Below are 16,869 nucleotides of genomic sequence, written 5' to 3' on the forward strand. Positions count from 1 at the left end.
ACAAATAATTTTTAAATAATTTTTTTTCTTGTTTATGACTGTGAACTGGCAGTCATAAAAAGGTATCTAAATTTCATTTGTAAGCGTAATTATAACTCATTGTAACTGGAAAAAAAAAGTTCTGTAAAGCACTGAAAGAGCCATGATATGAAAATAACAATTATAATGTGAATTACGTTATAATGTAATTTACAGAATTAACTTAAGTCTTGGTTTTATAAATTTTATTTTACAGACATGATAAAAATATACATTATTAAAGGATTTGTTTGCTGTGATATCAGAAATTAGAAGAAAAGACTGAAGTATCATTGACAGTCTCAAAACCTGAAGTTGGCTAACATAGCATAGTATAAAGGCTGTAAGCAGAAGAAACTGGTTAAGAGGAAATCCACATCAAACAATAATTAAATGTTTTTACATTTTTTTGTATGATGATGAAAAAACCCTTAAACAAAAAATAACATACATAACACTGCAAAAATAAGCTTTACATGCAGTGAATAGCAGATGTTTTTAAACCAACTGCACTGTTTCCTTTTGTTTTCATTCTTTATGCTGGACTAGTTGTGTCCTGTTTGTAGCTTCATATGTAACAGCAGACAGAAATGAGAGGGGCATTTAACTTCTCATTGGATGCTCATCTTAAAAATTAAAACATTTAAGAAGAACTTTTTTAAAATGCTGATTATTTATATTGCATGCAGACTTTGAAATAAAATAATTTGTTATTTATGATTAGATTTTAACTGTTATAAAAGTTTTTTTTGCACAAATGTTACTGCTTTTTATAGAAATCCTGTGCACAAGTCAAGAATCATGCAATCTTCAACTGCTTTTAATTGTGTACAATACAACAACAATCCTACTGATTCACACAATTAAGTAAAGTTTGGTTTTCCTAATTCATTTTTGTTAATTTTGTTAATTAATTATTGTTCTTTCTGTCTCAGTCGTATTCTTCCTTAAATTGCGTGCAACCTTTGTACACTCCATATATCACGTTACACTTTTCCCCACCTATTTCTATTTCCTCTGAATTTTCCCACCATTTACTTACGCGTTACGCTCTTCATTCAACTTAAGTTGTTGAATATGTTTTCCGCAGCAAATCCTGTACAACCCATTTGACAAATTGTATAAAGGACCCTAATTGAATTTTTCACTCAGAAAATAGTGGATTTCCAACTCAGTCTGAAAGAGTGGGTTGACATAATCCCAGTTATTTGCTTAGAGGAGTTCACATCATGGTCACCAAAATCTCACACCTGCAGAGTGACAGGCTATGTCCACACTAATGCATTTTCGCATTAGTAATGAGAAGTGAAGGTAAAAGAAAGGGTGAAAATGTTAAAATGTGATGGGGCTGAGAAATTCAAAGAACTTCTTAGAGTGTAAATGCATGAAGCTATAGCACAGGTGCCACGTTACTGCACTCATTAGCACCTTTCCTTTAAGCAAAGGAAAGCAACAAATAAGCCTTTCTAACCCAAATGCAAACAACCCGGTAAACTGACCGAGCCTTTGACTGTTCACTCTCACCCCCTTACTCTCTTTTTGCCAAACACTCTCTGGGTCAGGTTACACACCTGGGATGCAACAATGATACCTGCCTCTCAGCTGGAAGGATTCAGCTCTGGTGTTCCTTCCCTTGTTGTTGGAACCCGAGGAGCAGATCAGGCAGCCATTAGCAGCAGAGGAAGTTGGAGGTTACACTTCAAAACAAAAGAAGGGCATGAGGACAGCTGGCTGTTGTCCTCGTGCATGTCAAATTTTACAAATCTGCATACAAAAACGCACAACCATGCACAAGACTCAGATTCAGTCTCTCTGAATGCAGCAGTATTTACTTTGACTGTATTATCCAAAAATGGACAGATTGCAAATATTTTACATTCTGCTTAGTAATTTAACCTTTTTCACTGGATCTTTTAGTGTAGCGAAAAACAATATTTTAAGCAAAACTACATGATGTAGCATAAAAAGAAAAAAAAAAAGAAAAAAAGTTTTCAAAGGTGTCCATAAGTATATTGCTTCCACCGTGGTTTATTGATCTACATATTTAGGATGCTTGAAGTGAAATTGAAACAGGTAAAGCAAAATGGCTTTACCCGCTAATGGCTTATAGATGGTGAGCACAAATATCAATACAAAAAGAAAGCACCCATTAAAAAAACTACAGAAAGCTTAAAGATTTAAAACTTGTATGATGCAAAGGTGTTTCCATGCGTATGTATCACAAGCCCTTATAGAAGGAAACACGTCAACAAACAACACACTCGCATGCACGCACACATTTACTGTTTAATCTATTTAATTGAATCTGACTTTGAATAACTAAACAAATGAGGAAATTCACAAGGGGCACTTGATCCCTTCTTGGATAATGGATTGGAGATTCCTTTCCCATAGGGACATTTGGGCAAACAAGACCCAGTAATCTCTGAATTGATGGGTTGACTGCATCAAATTTCTTCACTAAAGAGCTGTTGAACCCCTGATACAGTGTTGGTAGTTAGCCAGATACTCAATTTGCAGACACAGGCAGAACTGCAGGCTTGCTCTGGTTTCACAGTCAGTTTGGCGATATGTACTATAGAGATGCAAGATAAAAAAAATGCTGCAGGTAAGACGAATAAAGGGTGACTGCCTTGTTCGTTGGTTCTTGTTTCCCTGTTTTAACAATAATTTTTCAAGTGCTAAAAATAACCTAAAATGTAACAATAAAATTTCATCTTCAGTTTTCTGAATAACCGCTTCGAATACTTTACTCAATTACTTTTATGAGCGCTCATTACTCTCGTCGTCTCATAAGGTATGATGCACTGTTTTGTACAGCAACCAAAAAGGACTGAATCCAATTTTGATTTAGGTGACAAATTTATTAAAGTCCTGCCATTTAATTAGGAATCATCATTATCATCATCATCATCATTACCAGACAGAATAAATAAGACATAAAACTGTTTTTTTCCCACATAAACAAACATATACATCAGACCCCGGGTACTACAGTTCTTCCTTGGGGTGGTTTCCGGTAGAATAAAACGAACAAGTTACATCTGAGAACACACAAATGCATAGACGTAATTGGATCCCTAGGTACCATTTAAGACAACATCTACAATTTTTGCCTATATCCCTGTTCAAGAATGTACAAAGTCCTCATATGCGGGTTCTTATTCATGTCCAAGAAGGGGTTTGTATAAAAATAAAGTCTCCACAATGATAAACCATTATATATATTTATATAGACATTTGGCAACAACCAGACATTTAAAGACTTTGAATGTTGAACTGAATTCTGCACCTACTACACTTTAGTTAACAAAGAGCAGTGGGCGGAGAGGGAGAGTTGGTAAAGCAAACAAAAGGTTGATGTCTAAACTTTCTGAGTGTGTGTGTGTGTGGTCTCTATATTGTTCTTAAAGAGCTTATAGTGGTGTCTGAAAATGGAGAATTTTTGAAAAACTCCTTACTTTGCATACAGTATTACTACTGAAGGATAATTGTTAGGCCAAGTCCTTAAAATGAGGAGCATTGTCTTCCTTACTTTCATTCAGATAACAAACACCGAATGAACCTGTCAATCAGCTATTGATGTGATCCAGGGACAGCAATCTGCTTCCTTTCCTTACACAATCACAGCCCTGTGAGACTATTTTCCAACTCTTAAAATCCAACAGAAGACACAAAAAATGCAGAAAAAAAGCTCAAACTTGTTATTGTTGACCAATCAAAACTGCCCATGGTCCACTTCATCTAACCAGGAGGCAGGACTGGCTGGAAAATCTGGGTATCCGCCGCTGCTGCCGGTAGAGAGGTCTGAGCTGGGGCCGTTAGCTGCCCCCATGGAAACCCTCACAGCAGGGTTGATCCCAGGACCGCTGCCTTGGGCCATGATAGATAGGGCAGAGTCAGGGTAGACCAGGTTGGAGATGAGAGGCTGGTGTCTTGGTAGTGCCTGAAGTGACCCCGGTGACTGAGGAAGGCTGTAGGGGCTGTTGGAGCGCATGTCGTGGAACTGGTCTTGAGAGGGGAGGACGCCGTGCTCAAGGGGGAAAGAGTTGTGGTTGTTGCCCGCTTGGCGGCCTCCCATAGCTGGAGAGGACTCGCTCAGGCTGCTGTAAATGCCGTTAGTGTGGCCAAGCTCTGACATTGGTGGTTCATCTGTCAAACAAGGATAAAGATAAAGGAATAATTAAGATAATTAAGATTACAAGAGTAATAAAAAAATAGCAGAAATGTTTGCAAAAAATGAACTTCAATAGAGCTGATGCAGTGTGTTCAAGTCAAGTAAAGCTGCACAAATGGGACTTCGCAAACCCATTTTCCTGATTCAAGTAACTTCCTCACATTGTTAGCTTGGTGAACTAATTATTAACCCTTCCTTGAATATAATAATATACTAAACCCAGAGAAAAATATGAAACGAGAGAATATGCTGTATGTCACACCTCAGCAAAAACCATAAGAGGCTTGGGGAGGTTATCAGCGCAGCTTGGGCTGCCAGCTTCCAGTTAGCTAATGTGTTTGTTCTCCAGTTACAACAATTCATCATAAACATCCAGTCAACAAAGTACTTTCTGCAAGACAAAATTTTACTGCAGCACTTTGTGATGTGCCTGGAATATCAGACACTAAATTCTTATTTGAATATCGTCACAGCTTCATGTATTGAAACGTGAAAGGAAAGCAGATTTTTGCTCTAAGTAAGCAAGTAAGTAAAGTTTATTTAAAAAGTGCTTTTTACAGACACATAGTCACAAAGCAGAGCAAAAATAATAATAAAAAAACGATGATAAAAATACTATTTTATTTTATCATCTGTTTTTTTGTAAATAGCATTTGCAAAAGAAAGCCAAGTTAAACAGAAATGTGTTCAACTTCTTTTTAAGGGAGTCAGCTAAATGTAGCTGGAGTGGTAGTTCTGGTGCCATTGTGTGAAAAGCTCTTCAATCTCATATGAGGAAAAATTCATTTGAGCCTGTCATCACTTTCCACTGCCTATCAATATTCCACAGTTCAACAATAATGATGGATCTATTCAGTTTCCCTGCTATATGAGATCATGTAAAAGATGGTTTAGCACCGGTATAAATAAATAGAATACATTATAATAAATATTACTCTTTACATACTTGCTCATGTGAAAACATATCATAGTAGGAAGGCAACAAGTGCATGTAATGAATTTAATTGTGAGCATGCTGGCTCACCTTTATGGCAGTTACACTTAAAGTGAAGGAGCCATCTTTATGTTAGTAGTAGCAGTTGTGCTTTTCTTAGGGCACATGTAAAAGAAGCTGTCTCTTCTCTCAGTAATTGCATTGTTGACGCTACCTGTGAAGGACACCTCTGCATCACTGTCCATGCCCTCCTCCTGGATGCTGTCCTTGTCAGATTTGGAGCTACCCCGTGACCTCTTCATATTGCGAAAGTACTGCCCCCATCTTTGGCGCCCGGCATCTTTCTTCAACCTTTTTTCTTTAGCTCGCCTGTTCTGAAACCACACCTGCAGGGTTAAAAAAGAAGAAGAAGAAGACATTTTTTTTAGTCAAAGTTGTAATACTTGATGATAAATCATTAGATACAAATACAATGTCTGGCTGATTAAACTAATTAAATCATTTTCAGCTTGTTTTGTTTCTCTAATTTATTTAATTTTCTCAGTGTAAAAGACTTTGAACAAGTAGCCACTTTTTTTTTCATCGTTATGACTTCTAAAGAAGTCAAAGTCTCCTACATCTGATGTCCTCAGCTCCTTACGTGATGCACATACTGTGCTTTAAAGCATTAAAGCAAAATTAATGTTCAGAGACTGTCCGGACACCACTTCACGCCCACTTCAGCTCAAGTGAGAGACTTGAGCAGTGACACCGAACAGTAATCCTGTTTGGTGTCACTGCTAGTGTCCCCTGCATCAGACTTATCATGCATTTAATTAACTTCATGACAGCTACAAGTCATCCTCAACTTAGAGCAGACAGGTTATCTTGCTGGTGACTTCTAATATTTGAAATTTTGTGGCTTTGCTTTTGATCCGCTCAAACTCTGGCTCACAGACAGCAGTATATGTGGAGCTGGTAGTCTTAATTTGTCTGTAATCTCTCTGGCTTCTGGTGTCTGTGAAGTCTGATACTAAATGCAAAAACTTCTTTTTTCTCATTCATTTTATTTTGCACACAAAATGTATTCATTTCAGTCACGAGCACAGAAAGCAGTTTTACATTCTTGTTAATGATATTCCGCCCTGAGTGAACCCTCTTCACCCCTTCGCTTTCACTGAATAATGAGGAGCATTTTAGTGGCTTCTGTCTCTACTTTTGTCCTTGCAAATAAAACAATATATATGACCACCACCCAGCAACCAGGAGGAGGCTCTTCAGCAGCAGACAATATGCGAGGGGCCCTCTTAGCATTGTTAACGAGCTTGCACTTAAACAGTGCTGACGTTCAGTCGGACTTCATTTTACTCCATCTAGCCGTAAATCCCCCCCCCCCCACGCCACCCAGCAGGCACCCACACATACACGCACTTGTTCGTACAGTACACTTGTGCCAGGTCAGCTACAATTGTCCCTTGATAATGAAGTCAGGACACTAATGGAATAGCCTTTAATGGATAATAATGTACTCTACCTGCACAACCCGCATATCCAGACCCGTCTCTGATGACAGCTGCTCCCGCACATGGCGGGCTGGTTTTGGAGAGTTATTGTAAGCGTTCTTCAGTGTCTCTAACTGTTTCGCAGTGATGGTTGTTCGTGGCCTTTTTGCTGTAGAATCGGCCTCTGAAAGACAGATGGACAACATACAGTGTCAGAACTGGGCAGGTGTTTTTTTTGAGATTCTATGTGGATCTGAAAAAGTAACAATATTTGCTACTAATATTTGTAAATGCGCAAAAATATTTAAAGACAAATTCAATATTTTTATAACTGTACAACAGCTGTCAATCAATTTGCTATAAAGAAATAAGCTCCAGTCTAGTCCATCCAGCTAATTCTGTACAGACATCCTCAGTTGCCAACATTACAATCTCTGATAAATATACATACTTATTACAGCAACCAACAGCACATAACCTGCATAACATCCTGGCTCCTAATTTTACATAAATAGATAAATCCACTTCAGCTCATAAACCCTAAATCTGGATCCCTGTGCATAACTGCATCATGTCTGCACATCTGTTTGCCAGCACAGCAAAATACAAAGCCATCATCCAAATGGATGCTGCCCAAGTAATTGCACCCTGTCATTAGTAAAATAAACGTGTGTGTTTTTGGTGAAAACTTGTGTTCACTCACTGCATAAATCAGCACAGTAAATTCAAACAAACAGATGGGGAGATAAAAATCGGCCATGCCCACTCTGCCCTGTCACGAATGAGCCTGCTGGGACTCTCAGTAATATGAGGTAAAGCAGAGCACTGATACAAAACAGAGTATCTGGTGAATGTGTTTTAGGCCTCATATCATTTCAATGACTACAAGTCAGCTGTTCTTTTCAAACCAGTATAAACACTGCATCTAACACTAAAGCTCAAATTAATCAGTACCCCACAATGTAGAAAGGCCTATTAAACTATATGCCACGGTTAAAGCAATGTTTTTTTAACAGCTATAATTGCAAACTTTTACTCTGAAACAGCTTTAGTGGTCTTGAAGCATGTTTAATTTTAATTATGGACTTTTTTTTAAATCAAAAACTATCATGTAAGGGAATTATTTTATATTTATACACATGAATAAACGTTAGAAACTATTCCTACAAAAAATAATAAGTGGAATGTCAATTTGCAGCATTTGCAATGTAAAATTCATCCATGCAGACATGAATATATTGCAATGACTGTAGTGAGTAAGTGAGTAAGAGTTATTGAAAGCTGATCCTTTCAAGTGCAGAGTGCAGATGTAATCCTCCTGACCTGCGCTTTATGCAGTTTAGTATCGATCGGTTTGGAGGCAATGATGCAATTAGCGCAGGTGGGTCAAAGTTTAAGGATGACGTCTGTCATGGCAGGTTGCTTAAAACAAGCAGACACACAAAGCATGCCGGAGCCTGGAGTCTGACAAACTGATTTGCCGACCGTTTTCCGATCTGTTACACGTGAGGCAATCATATCTGCAGCTCACCTCTCTGCTTGGCGGTCTCGTAGTCGGCCTTGCAGACCAGCCTGCTGTCCTCCATCAGATAGTACTCGTCACCTGTCGCAAGTTGCCGCTTGCATACAATGCAGGCAAAGCAGTGCAGGTGGTAGACGAAGTCCTGCGCCCTCCTCACCACCTGTGTGGGCGGAATCCCCTGCTGACATGCTGCGCACTTGGTCCCGAATCTCCTTTTGGAAACAGAAGGTTGCCATCAGTATACATCTCATCCAGCAAGCCAAAAATAGAAATTGAAAAGAAGTAATTTATAATCAATGTCTTATTTAGCACTGGTTTATTTTCTGAAAGCTGCTCACTTGAAGAAATCGTCTTTGCAGTAGACACTGTCACCCCTGGTGAAGCACTTGTCCGCCAGTTGTGCCTGGCAGTCGCTGCACTTCAGGCACTTGCTGTGCCAGTGGCGATCAAGCACTTTGAGAATAAAGCGATCGACGATGTGTTGATTGCAGCCTGCACACATTGGGATTTCTGCGGGAGACAAGATGGAATCACAGCATTTTAGTCTTTTAAAAGGAGACGAGAAAAGAAAAAAAATCACGAAGGGAATCGGTGCGCAAAATGACAGCCGGGCATGCTTATTGTGCTTAATATAAAGAGACTCTGAATAATTATCTCCTAATGGACACAACTGTTTAATTATGCAAGACTCCCAATAAGAAAACGTCCCGCTTTATAGATAAAATAAAGAGCGGGAGGGTCAAAACACTGTAAATATAATGATAGTAATTAGATTTTTCATTTCATCTGACCGATTCTTCGCTTTTTAGCCCTTTCATCTATTTGTGTGTGCGCGTGTTTTTTTAAAAATATTGGCACATTTTTTTTAATACCATAATTTATGTCCAGTTCATGCGTATGATCTAGGCCTAAAACACTGGCAATCATTGATTTTATTTATGTATTATTTTTTTTGTTGTCGTATTAAATAACATAAAATTGAAGTCAGTTATTAGTTGTAAGCTAAAATTTAATTGGACAATTCATTTGGTAATTACGAGGATCAACTGTTGGCGTTTTACAGACGCCCTCTTTATCTTGTTCACTTTTGAAAAAAAAAATCATAGAAGTTACGGAAAAATAAAAATTGAGACTATAATTTTTCATGCATTAAGTAGTAAAATCGCATTTGAAACCGAACAATTAGGCACATTTAAAAACTGAATAATGAACGATTACATTAAAAGTGATGTGTTATAAGCTATAAAATGATAAGAAATCGGCTAAATATGAATGTTTTTAAACTGCTTTGTGAGGCACACGTCGACAGTTTGTAACAACATTCATTCATTTAAGGTAAAACACACTAAAACTGAAGAAAAATAAATGTGCATGGATTGAGATGTGCATACACACTAACAGTGATTGCTGGTTTGCCTGTAAATTTCCCATGTTTGACCGCCCGGATAAAAGAGAGGCCTCTCATGACCTGACACTAAAAAAAGTATTTTTTATAATGTTCCTTCAGTGCACTTCCCACTTATGAAGCTATAAAATGAATAGATTTTAGAGACGCTTTAAGCGTTTAGCATTAAAACTGCACAAAGGCAAAATAAGGACAGCTACAATGGCAGGTAAAACCTTACGAGTCCTCTTTATTAATTAAAAGAAGCTCAACCACTTCATATTCCATCCGTGCAAGGAATCGCATTCCTATTGTTCTGTTGCGGGCTGTTCATAAAATATGAACGAACCATTTCTTATGGTATCACCAGCGAGCTGTGCACAAGTGCGGTGGCAGCCACATCAAGAACAGGTGTATCCAGGTCATCATTAATTCAGAGAGCTCTGTAAAACTAGAAAGCTGCGGCCTGTAGTCTCACGGCACACACCAACATGGTGTCCAAGCAATTTGCTCACCTTGGAGGGCCCACTTCAAAATACTAAAATGATACACGAACATCCCAGCTGAAATTACACGCATCACGTCAGCAATCTGATAACTGATCAAAATGAACGGTCATAAATATATAACCATGTTATAGTTCGTGCATTTAAAAACAAAAACAACAACTTATGAATGTTTACAAGAAAAATGCCCAGTTTATTTCTGACTGCAAAATATAGAAAACATAATTAGAGATTCGAACGGTGGATAAATCTGAGTTAAACCGGATTTACCCTCCACACAGAGCATCAAACGAAATTTGAAAGATAGTTCAGGCAGATCAAAAGTTAAAACCCGGTGTTTACGATTGCTCCTGCAGATATGTGGAGCAACAAGAAATGACACGCTGTCAGTCCTGGAAGGTTTTATTTTCCAAAATAAAAGACTGCAGCTGTGGAACATCCATCATCCAGACGCCAGTTATGATAGCGCACGCTCAACAGACTGCAATCAGTCCCGTAGCCGTATATGACGGCCTTTTTAAAAGGTGTGTGTGAACACATGCCACACACACACACACACACACACACACACACACACACACACACACACACACACACACACACACACACACACACAAACGTATGTGCAAAACGAACAATGTGATTATATTTTGCCTTGGTTACCTTTTTGCAACTCCTCGCTGTGGGCCAGCAGAGCGAACAGCATCTCCGCGTTATTTGGTGCCTCTTTTGGAGAGTTGAGCTCAGCATGTCCATCCATTGCTCATGATTAACACTTACATTAAATCAAACCTGCTTTGCTTGTGTCTATCCAAACACACATACACACACTCACACCGGACGTGTTGTCAAATTCGAGCTTGCAGGAGCCCGCGATTGAAACACAAACGCGCGAGAGTCCAGGAGAGCTCGCTTTTATGCTTCCCCGTGCTGAAGCCAGGGCTGGATTACGCTGCGCCGTTTCCTAGGCGACAGGGAGATGGATTAACATCACCTACTGAGTACCTTACCCCGGATCCGAATAAACAGGAGGTTAGGGGAGAAGCTAATAGCTCTTCTGTGCTCAGTGAGGCACTATAATGTTGTAGCCTATTACTTTACAAACACGAAGAGAAAAGATCGAAAAAAAGTACTTGTTTTTATTGAACTGAAATCTATTTGTCTATATGATAGATAGTCATATATGTTTTCATGAAAAAAAAAAATCATCCAACACAACACAATATTGTGGCGATAACGTTTGATTTATATGTCTTCTTTAAACGCTTAAATTTTTGTTTTAGGCATAAAAATACCGAAACACCTGGAAACTTTTTTTCACTGGGTAATTGTAATGATTTAACTACTTCATTTGCTACAACTGCAAAAAAGCAAGCATACAAAAACAACAACAACAACAACAACAAAAAACCCTGCATGTGCAACCTGATCACATACAACAACAATAGCGGAGCGTGCCTAGAAAAGGTAAGTATACTAAGTCTCAGCTTTTATTTTTTCAGTAATTTTTCTGTGTTTCTTCCAATTAATTACATTTTGTAATGTAATTCATTTATTTATGTATTTATTGGTTCATGTTCTTCTAAAAAAATAAATATTACTGTGATTAAAACTGCCACACGACTAAGTATACGCCTTAATTCAGATTCCAATGCATGCGTAAAAGAGAGAATAATAGCTTTTAACTAAAGCAATTCCATCTATTTAATAATAATAATAATAATAATAATAATAATAATAATAATAATAATAATAATAATAATAGAGTAAATTGTATGATTTCATGAATGCTTTCTTTTTGCATTCCTCCGCTCGGTCAGATTTTTACATTCATTTTAAATATCTTACTAACTCACGAACACATGCGCAACTGAGCACGCATATGCAATCTCCATGTCATGTTGAGTGTCTGCTTGAAGACAAGTGTTTATTCAGGGGAGAGATTGGCTGTTCAATAACATGTTGATCGGGCCAGCACCCCAATGAATTTTATTGACACTGATCTTTGGCACAAAAGAGCGCCTGGGGAAATCTCGGGTAGTGCCACAACCGCCAGGACCCGCTGATGAATCTAAAATCAATGTCCCATTTGCCTGTATTTCAGAAGTATATGAACGACGTTTTGGAGAAAGGTGTGGGGTTCATGTGTGCCCCTCTTACTTTTCAGCTTTGTAATAATATTTATGTCATATTGATCGCTCACTTTTGAGGGGGTGAGCCGACAGTAATGTGGCAACAAAGCTATAAAATGACTAATAAAGGTTATCTTATCAGAGAAGTGGCCAGTCGGTTAGGAAAAAGGTTGCAACGTTGATAAAACATGTATTTTTAAAAAATCAAAATACAAATGTTTAAATCTGGTGAAAAATGTGGCGGAAATCGGATTGAAAAATATTTTAAGATTTGAATGATTCTGTATTTCAGATAGTCACTTATGTTATAACATAAGTGACTATTGCTACAAAATTGTTCCAGAATCTAGCGAAATGAAGAAGCATCGAACATGAGACTTTTCTGGACACTAAATAACATTTCTAGACTACAATCCACTAACAATTCAAAGCCTAAATTCCATTTTTTCCCCCCATAACCAGCTCCCAGTAGCGGCCTCAGGTGTCCCACCTGTCAGGGCAGGTGGGACACCTGTTGAGCATGTGTCGTGTTGCTGGGTCCGCTGGTGGGAGCGACATCGTGCCTACTGGCAGTCTGTCGTGCGTCCTCACAGAGGCTGCTATTGCCACAGCGGGCCCAGTGCTGTCCCCATATCCGCTTCCTGCGCCATGAGGACGGGCGGTGTGAAATGACAACACGCGCATAACATCTGTTCCTGTGAGTCTCCAACAATGAAGACTCATTACGGATTCATAACGTCTCCCACACGCAGTGCAGAACAGGCGTCTCTAAACAGTCTATATGCACCACCGTGGGTTGCCCAGCAGTCTTCCTGCAACTTTTTTTTTAATGCAGTAACATAAATGTCTTATTTATGTTAGGTATTTTTATTTAATTTTTTAAATCACCTATTTATATATTTAGCATTTTCTGGAATGCCTTTGCTTTCCTCGTTACAGCGACCGTTTCATGCTTGTTACAGATCACTTAAATTAATTTTCAGTCCTGCTGTGCCGGACAGGATCGTGACGAATTCACGGACCCACGGCGCCCAATTAAACTGTATTTGATAGCTGTGTTTCTCCAAACCCTTTGCGTAATTTGCATCAGTTGTAAAAACAGGCAGGCTGTTTTCTTACCTTGGCCAGAATTGTACCGGGAGAAATTCCCGGTGTTTTGACAGCTTGATCCCGGGTGTTCAAGCAGCATTTTGAAGATGCTCCAAAACGAAGACTCACGTCTGTGATTCAGCAGCAACAACAACAAAACCTCTAACGCGACACTGAGTATGTGGATTCAAAACCCCGCACTGTCCTGGAGACTTATCCTCTGGAGATGAAGCTGAGGTTTGTTCGACTCTGGATGAATTTCGGCAAAAAGTTAAAAAGAACTTCCGTGGACCTTTTCCCCTTCGACAGCCAGCAGGAATTGAAACTTTGAATATTCATCAAGTTGATCTTTAACGTTGTGTCGATACCATTGAAATGAGAGGTGGGAAAGTGAGCCTGCACCCTGCAAAACCTACTTCAGTTGAAATAATCAGCGGTCAGCGCTGCCTCTGTCCAGGGTGCTGAAAGGGGAGTTTCCCTAAACAGGCTCGAGGGGTGTGTGGCGCTCAGATATCCCCAGAGGCTATCTTTAAGCGCGCTCACACACACACGCGCACGCACACTTGCCCGCCCCCCTCTCTCTCCCTCTCCTTATCTATGTTGTGTTGCACGTGTGTCTCTTTCAAGGCGCACAATGGGGCAATTGGGCAGTGCTCTTCTCCATTTTATTTGATTAAAAATAGACCGGCACTGCATTAGGTAGATGGAATGAAGATGCCATTATGTAAGCTTATTAAAGTAAACTCACTTTTAAAAAAAATGCTTGAATTAAACACATTTTTCCTTCTGGGACTAGTTTACTGAAATAAACATCAATCGGCTAAAAACAGAAAACAATACATAAAATAATTCAACATGTTTTAATAAGCTGTTTTTCTCCTCCAGTGTAAAGTGGTAAAAAGGGGCACCGCTAACATGTGAAATTTTTTGGCTGGTCTCGTGACACCGAACTGCACCATATGAGACAACTACACTGAGCAATTTCCTACAGCTTTGATTCAATTTTCCTCGCCCAGCACCCCAGCCCCATGAGTGGTGTAAGCCAATTAGACTCACTACGCTGTTCATTAGTCCACTTGAGGCAATTAGTCCACACATCAAAACATCCAAAGAAATCAACAAGTCCCCCCCCCCCCCCCACCCCCACCCTTCTCACATTCATCATAACTGAGCATAGCCACATCTCCTCTATAACCTCCGATAAACACTCACATTTATTATTGCATGACATTAAGCTCAAAACAATGCCTGCTGGATGCTTGTTTTCATGGGTGACTTTTTGTTGTTTTGTGGGCAGTAATCTCTGGGCAACAAGGCTGCATGGATTCCTGTACAGATTAAGGGAGAACTGTAAATCTGGAAGGAGCTGAATGCAGTAACTAGGCTCCTAAAGCCAGTACAGCATCAAAGGAGCTTAAACCAGAAGCACAACAACAGGACTGCTTTCCTTTTGCTCTCATCAGCTGTCTTCTCTGATTGTGTTCTGCATTATAAAATTATGTAATTACATATTTATCACATAGGATATAAAACAGATCTGGGTTAGGGACAATTAATAATTGATTAACATCCCTATTAATTCTACAATTCTATTATTTCCGTATACTATAAGTGCACAAATTCTCTATTTTTGGAGGAATGTGAAGGATACACTTATGAGCAATCAGAAATCCATATCTAAATTTGTGTCACTACAGCTTTTTCCATGGGCACTTTCTTTTCTTCTGCCAGTGTTTTTGTGTTATTCTATCCTCAGCTCCCTCACACGAGTATTATGATGATTATGAGCCAATCTTCCAAAAGATGCCGAGGCTCTTTTCCCTGTTTGTTTGGCTGCTGTGAAACCTCAAGAGTCATCACAGAAAATTGGTAAAGTGTAATACACCTGGGTCCTACTTAAGAAAGCAGCTGCAATCAGCTCCTAATGATTTCATATAAGACTCTGCCTTTTACGCCTATGAGAACTTTATTTTTTATTTTTTTTAAACGTTGATCACGAGCTACTTCAGGAGGCTCACAAGTGCCACACAAATGAGGGCTACTTCAAAGCACACACAGGGTGCTTCACATGAAACCTCTGTTGTCCTTCAAGTGGAGGCCCTTTTCTGAACAAGCGAGGGTTTTGGTGGAGGACACAAATTTATACTCAGATCTGTTAGGTTTCAAACGTAATAGAAAATCAACTTCACTTATACTTGAATTATTTTCTCTAAAATGATTCCAGTTGGAGTGGAAAACCCACCTCGCTCCTCCACTATCTATCTATCTATCTATCTATCTATCGATCGGAGCTTGTTTCCCTGAATAAAGATGATAATAATAATGATACTACTACTACTACTAATGATAATAATAAAAAGAAGACACAGAGTTGAAGAGCTGACACTTTAGATGCGAAATAATCATAAACATGAAGATTCTGCTGTATGTTGTATCACATTATCACCAAGTCACAACTTATTTATATACATCAGTTTGTACTGATTTAAACTTAATGTAATTTGTACTAAGCCCTTAATGGATATAGAAGGCAAAAAGTGCACTTTCTGATATAAAACTAGACTATTTTGATTAATTTGTGATCATGGATGTCGAGTAAGTTTAGCATCTACAGAAAGACAGCTGTAAAAGAGAACTCCAGGGGAACTAGGAATCCTTACTTACTTACTTCTGAATTAGACAGAAGCATCACTGAATTTGTACATTTTGCTTGTCCTACTAGTACTGCTATTACTACTCAACTACTCAAAAAATAGAAAATGGAATTTTAATTTTAATCAAACTATGTATATGATTTTAGTATGCTGTAAAGTTAAACAGAGATCAAGCCTGTTTGTTACATGGAGTAAATTTTGTTGCATCTCTTTCTTTTGTCTTGCTGTGTATAGTATTTTATCACAGTAACAAACATTTATTGCATCATTTCTTGGCAGGGTCTCAGAGAAGAGTCTACCAAAGACAGAGAGAATATGCTGGCCCTCCTCACTGGAGTGGTGACACTGCTGCATCTCCAGAAATGAAGAAAGGATGAACCACATTTATTAACAGGAACATCAACTGGAGAAGAAGTACGAAGAAAAGGAGGGGGTAGTTGTAGTTGAAACCCATGTCGGAAGAACCCTGTCTAGTAGCTTTTCTGTAAAAGACAGAAAACAAAAGAAACATGGATGATTATTTAATTGAGCATGAAAGTGAGAAGGCAGTCAAAAAGCAAAGATGAACATAATCAGGGACATGTGGAATTGATGCATAATGGGTTGTTGTGACTAAAATTTGCACTTTCCGTGGATTTCGGTGATTGCTAAAGCTTCCAGTATGTTTACATGCAAACAAGCAAACAAGCAAACAAACAAACAGTAACAAAGACAACATTCACAGAGCAGAGTTGATTATATTTCAGCCAATAAACTTAGTTGTAAACTTCACTTAGCAGAATTCTTCCCTCGGTCATTTATAACTCCAGTAAGATTTGAAGTTAACAATCCTTAAACGATATCACAGAAATGCCTTTTTGTAGTGATAGAACCAAGCTGTCATATATTTTCCATATATTTGTAACAATAAAATTCCGAGTAGTTTTCAACACCATGAAAATTGATAAATTAAAGTCCTTATTCTAACTTAAA

At 38.6% G+C, this 16,869-nt stretch overlaps 1 protein-coding gene across 3 annotated transcripts; it reads right to left on the minus strand.

The window, feature by feature from the left end:
• Positions 1-213: 213 nt before the first annotated feature.
• On the minus strand, positions 214-13,776 carry lhx3 (LIM homeobox 3). Of its 3 annotated transcripts, none has more exons than XM_085168328.1 (6): positions 10,686-13,776; positions 8,471-8,642; positions 8,142-8,341; positions 6,643-6,794; positions 5,344-5,515; positions 214-4,170 (listed from the first exon to the last, which is right to left on the minus strand). In XM_085168328.1, exons 1-6 carry the CDS (start codon positions 10,780-10,782, stop codon positions 3,737-3,739), a joined length of 1,227 nt encoding a protein of 408 aa, XP_085024454.1. In that variant the 5' UTR covers positions 10,783-13,776; the 3' UTR covers positions 214-3,736. The 3 variants fall into 3 exon arrangements, with proteins under 3 accessions (XP_085024454.1, XP_085024453.1, XP_085024455.1); XM_085168327.1 differs by having other exon boundaries at positions 217-4,170; positions 8,142-8,344; positions 10,686-13,771; XM_085168329.1 differs by having other exon boundaries at positions 218-4,170; positions 8,142-8,344; positions 13,274-13,770.
• Between the last annotated feature and the right edge of the window lie 3,093 nt (positions 13,777-16,869).

This window comes from Neolamprologus multifasciatus, chromosome 7 (assembly GCF_963576455.1).
Source record: "Neolamprologus multifasciatus chromosome 7, fNeoMul1.2, whole genome shotgun sequence".
NCBI classification, from domain to species: domain Eukaryota; kingdom Metazoa; phylum Chordata; class Actinopteri; order Cichliformes; family Cichlidae; genus Neolamprologus; species Neolamprologus multifasciatus.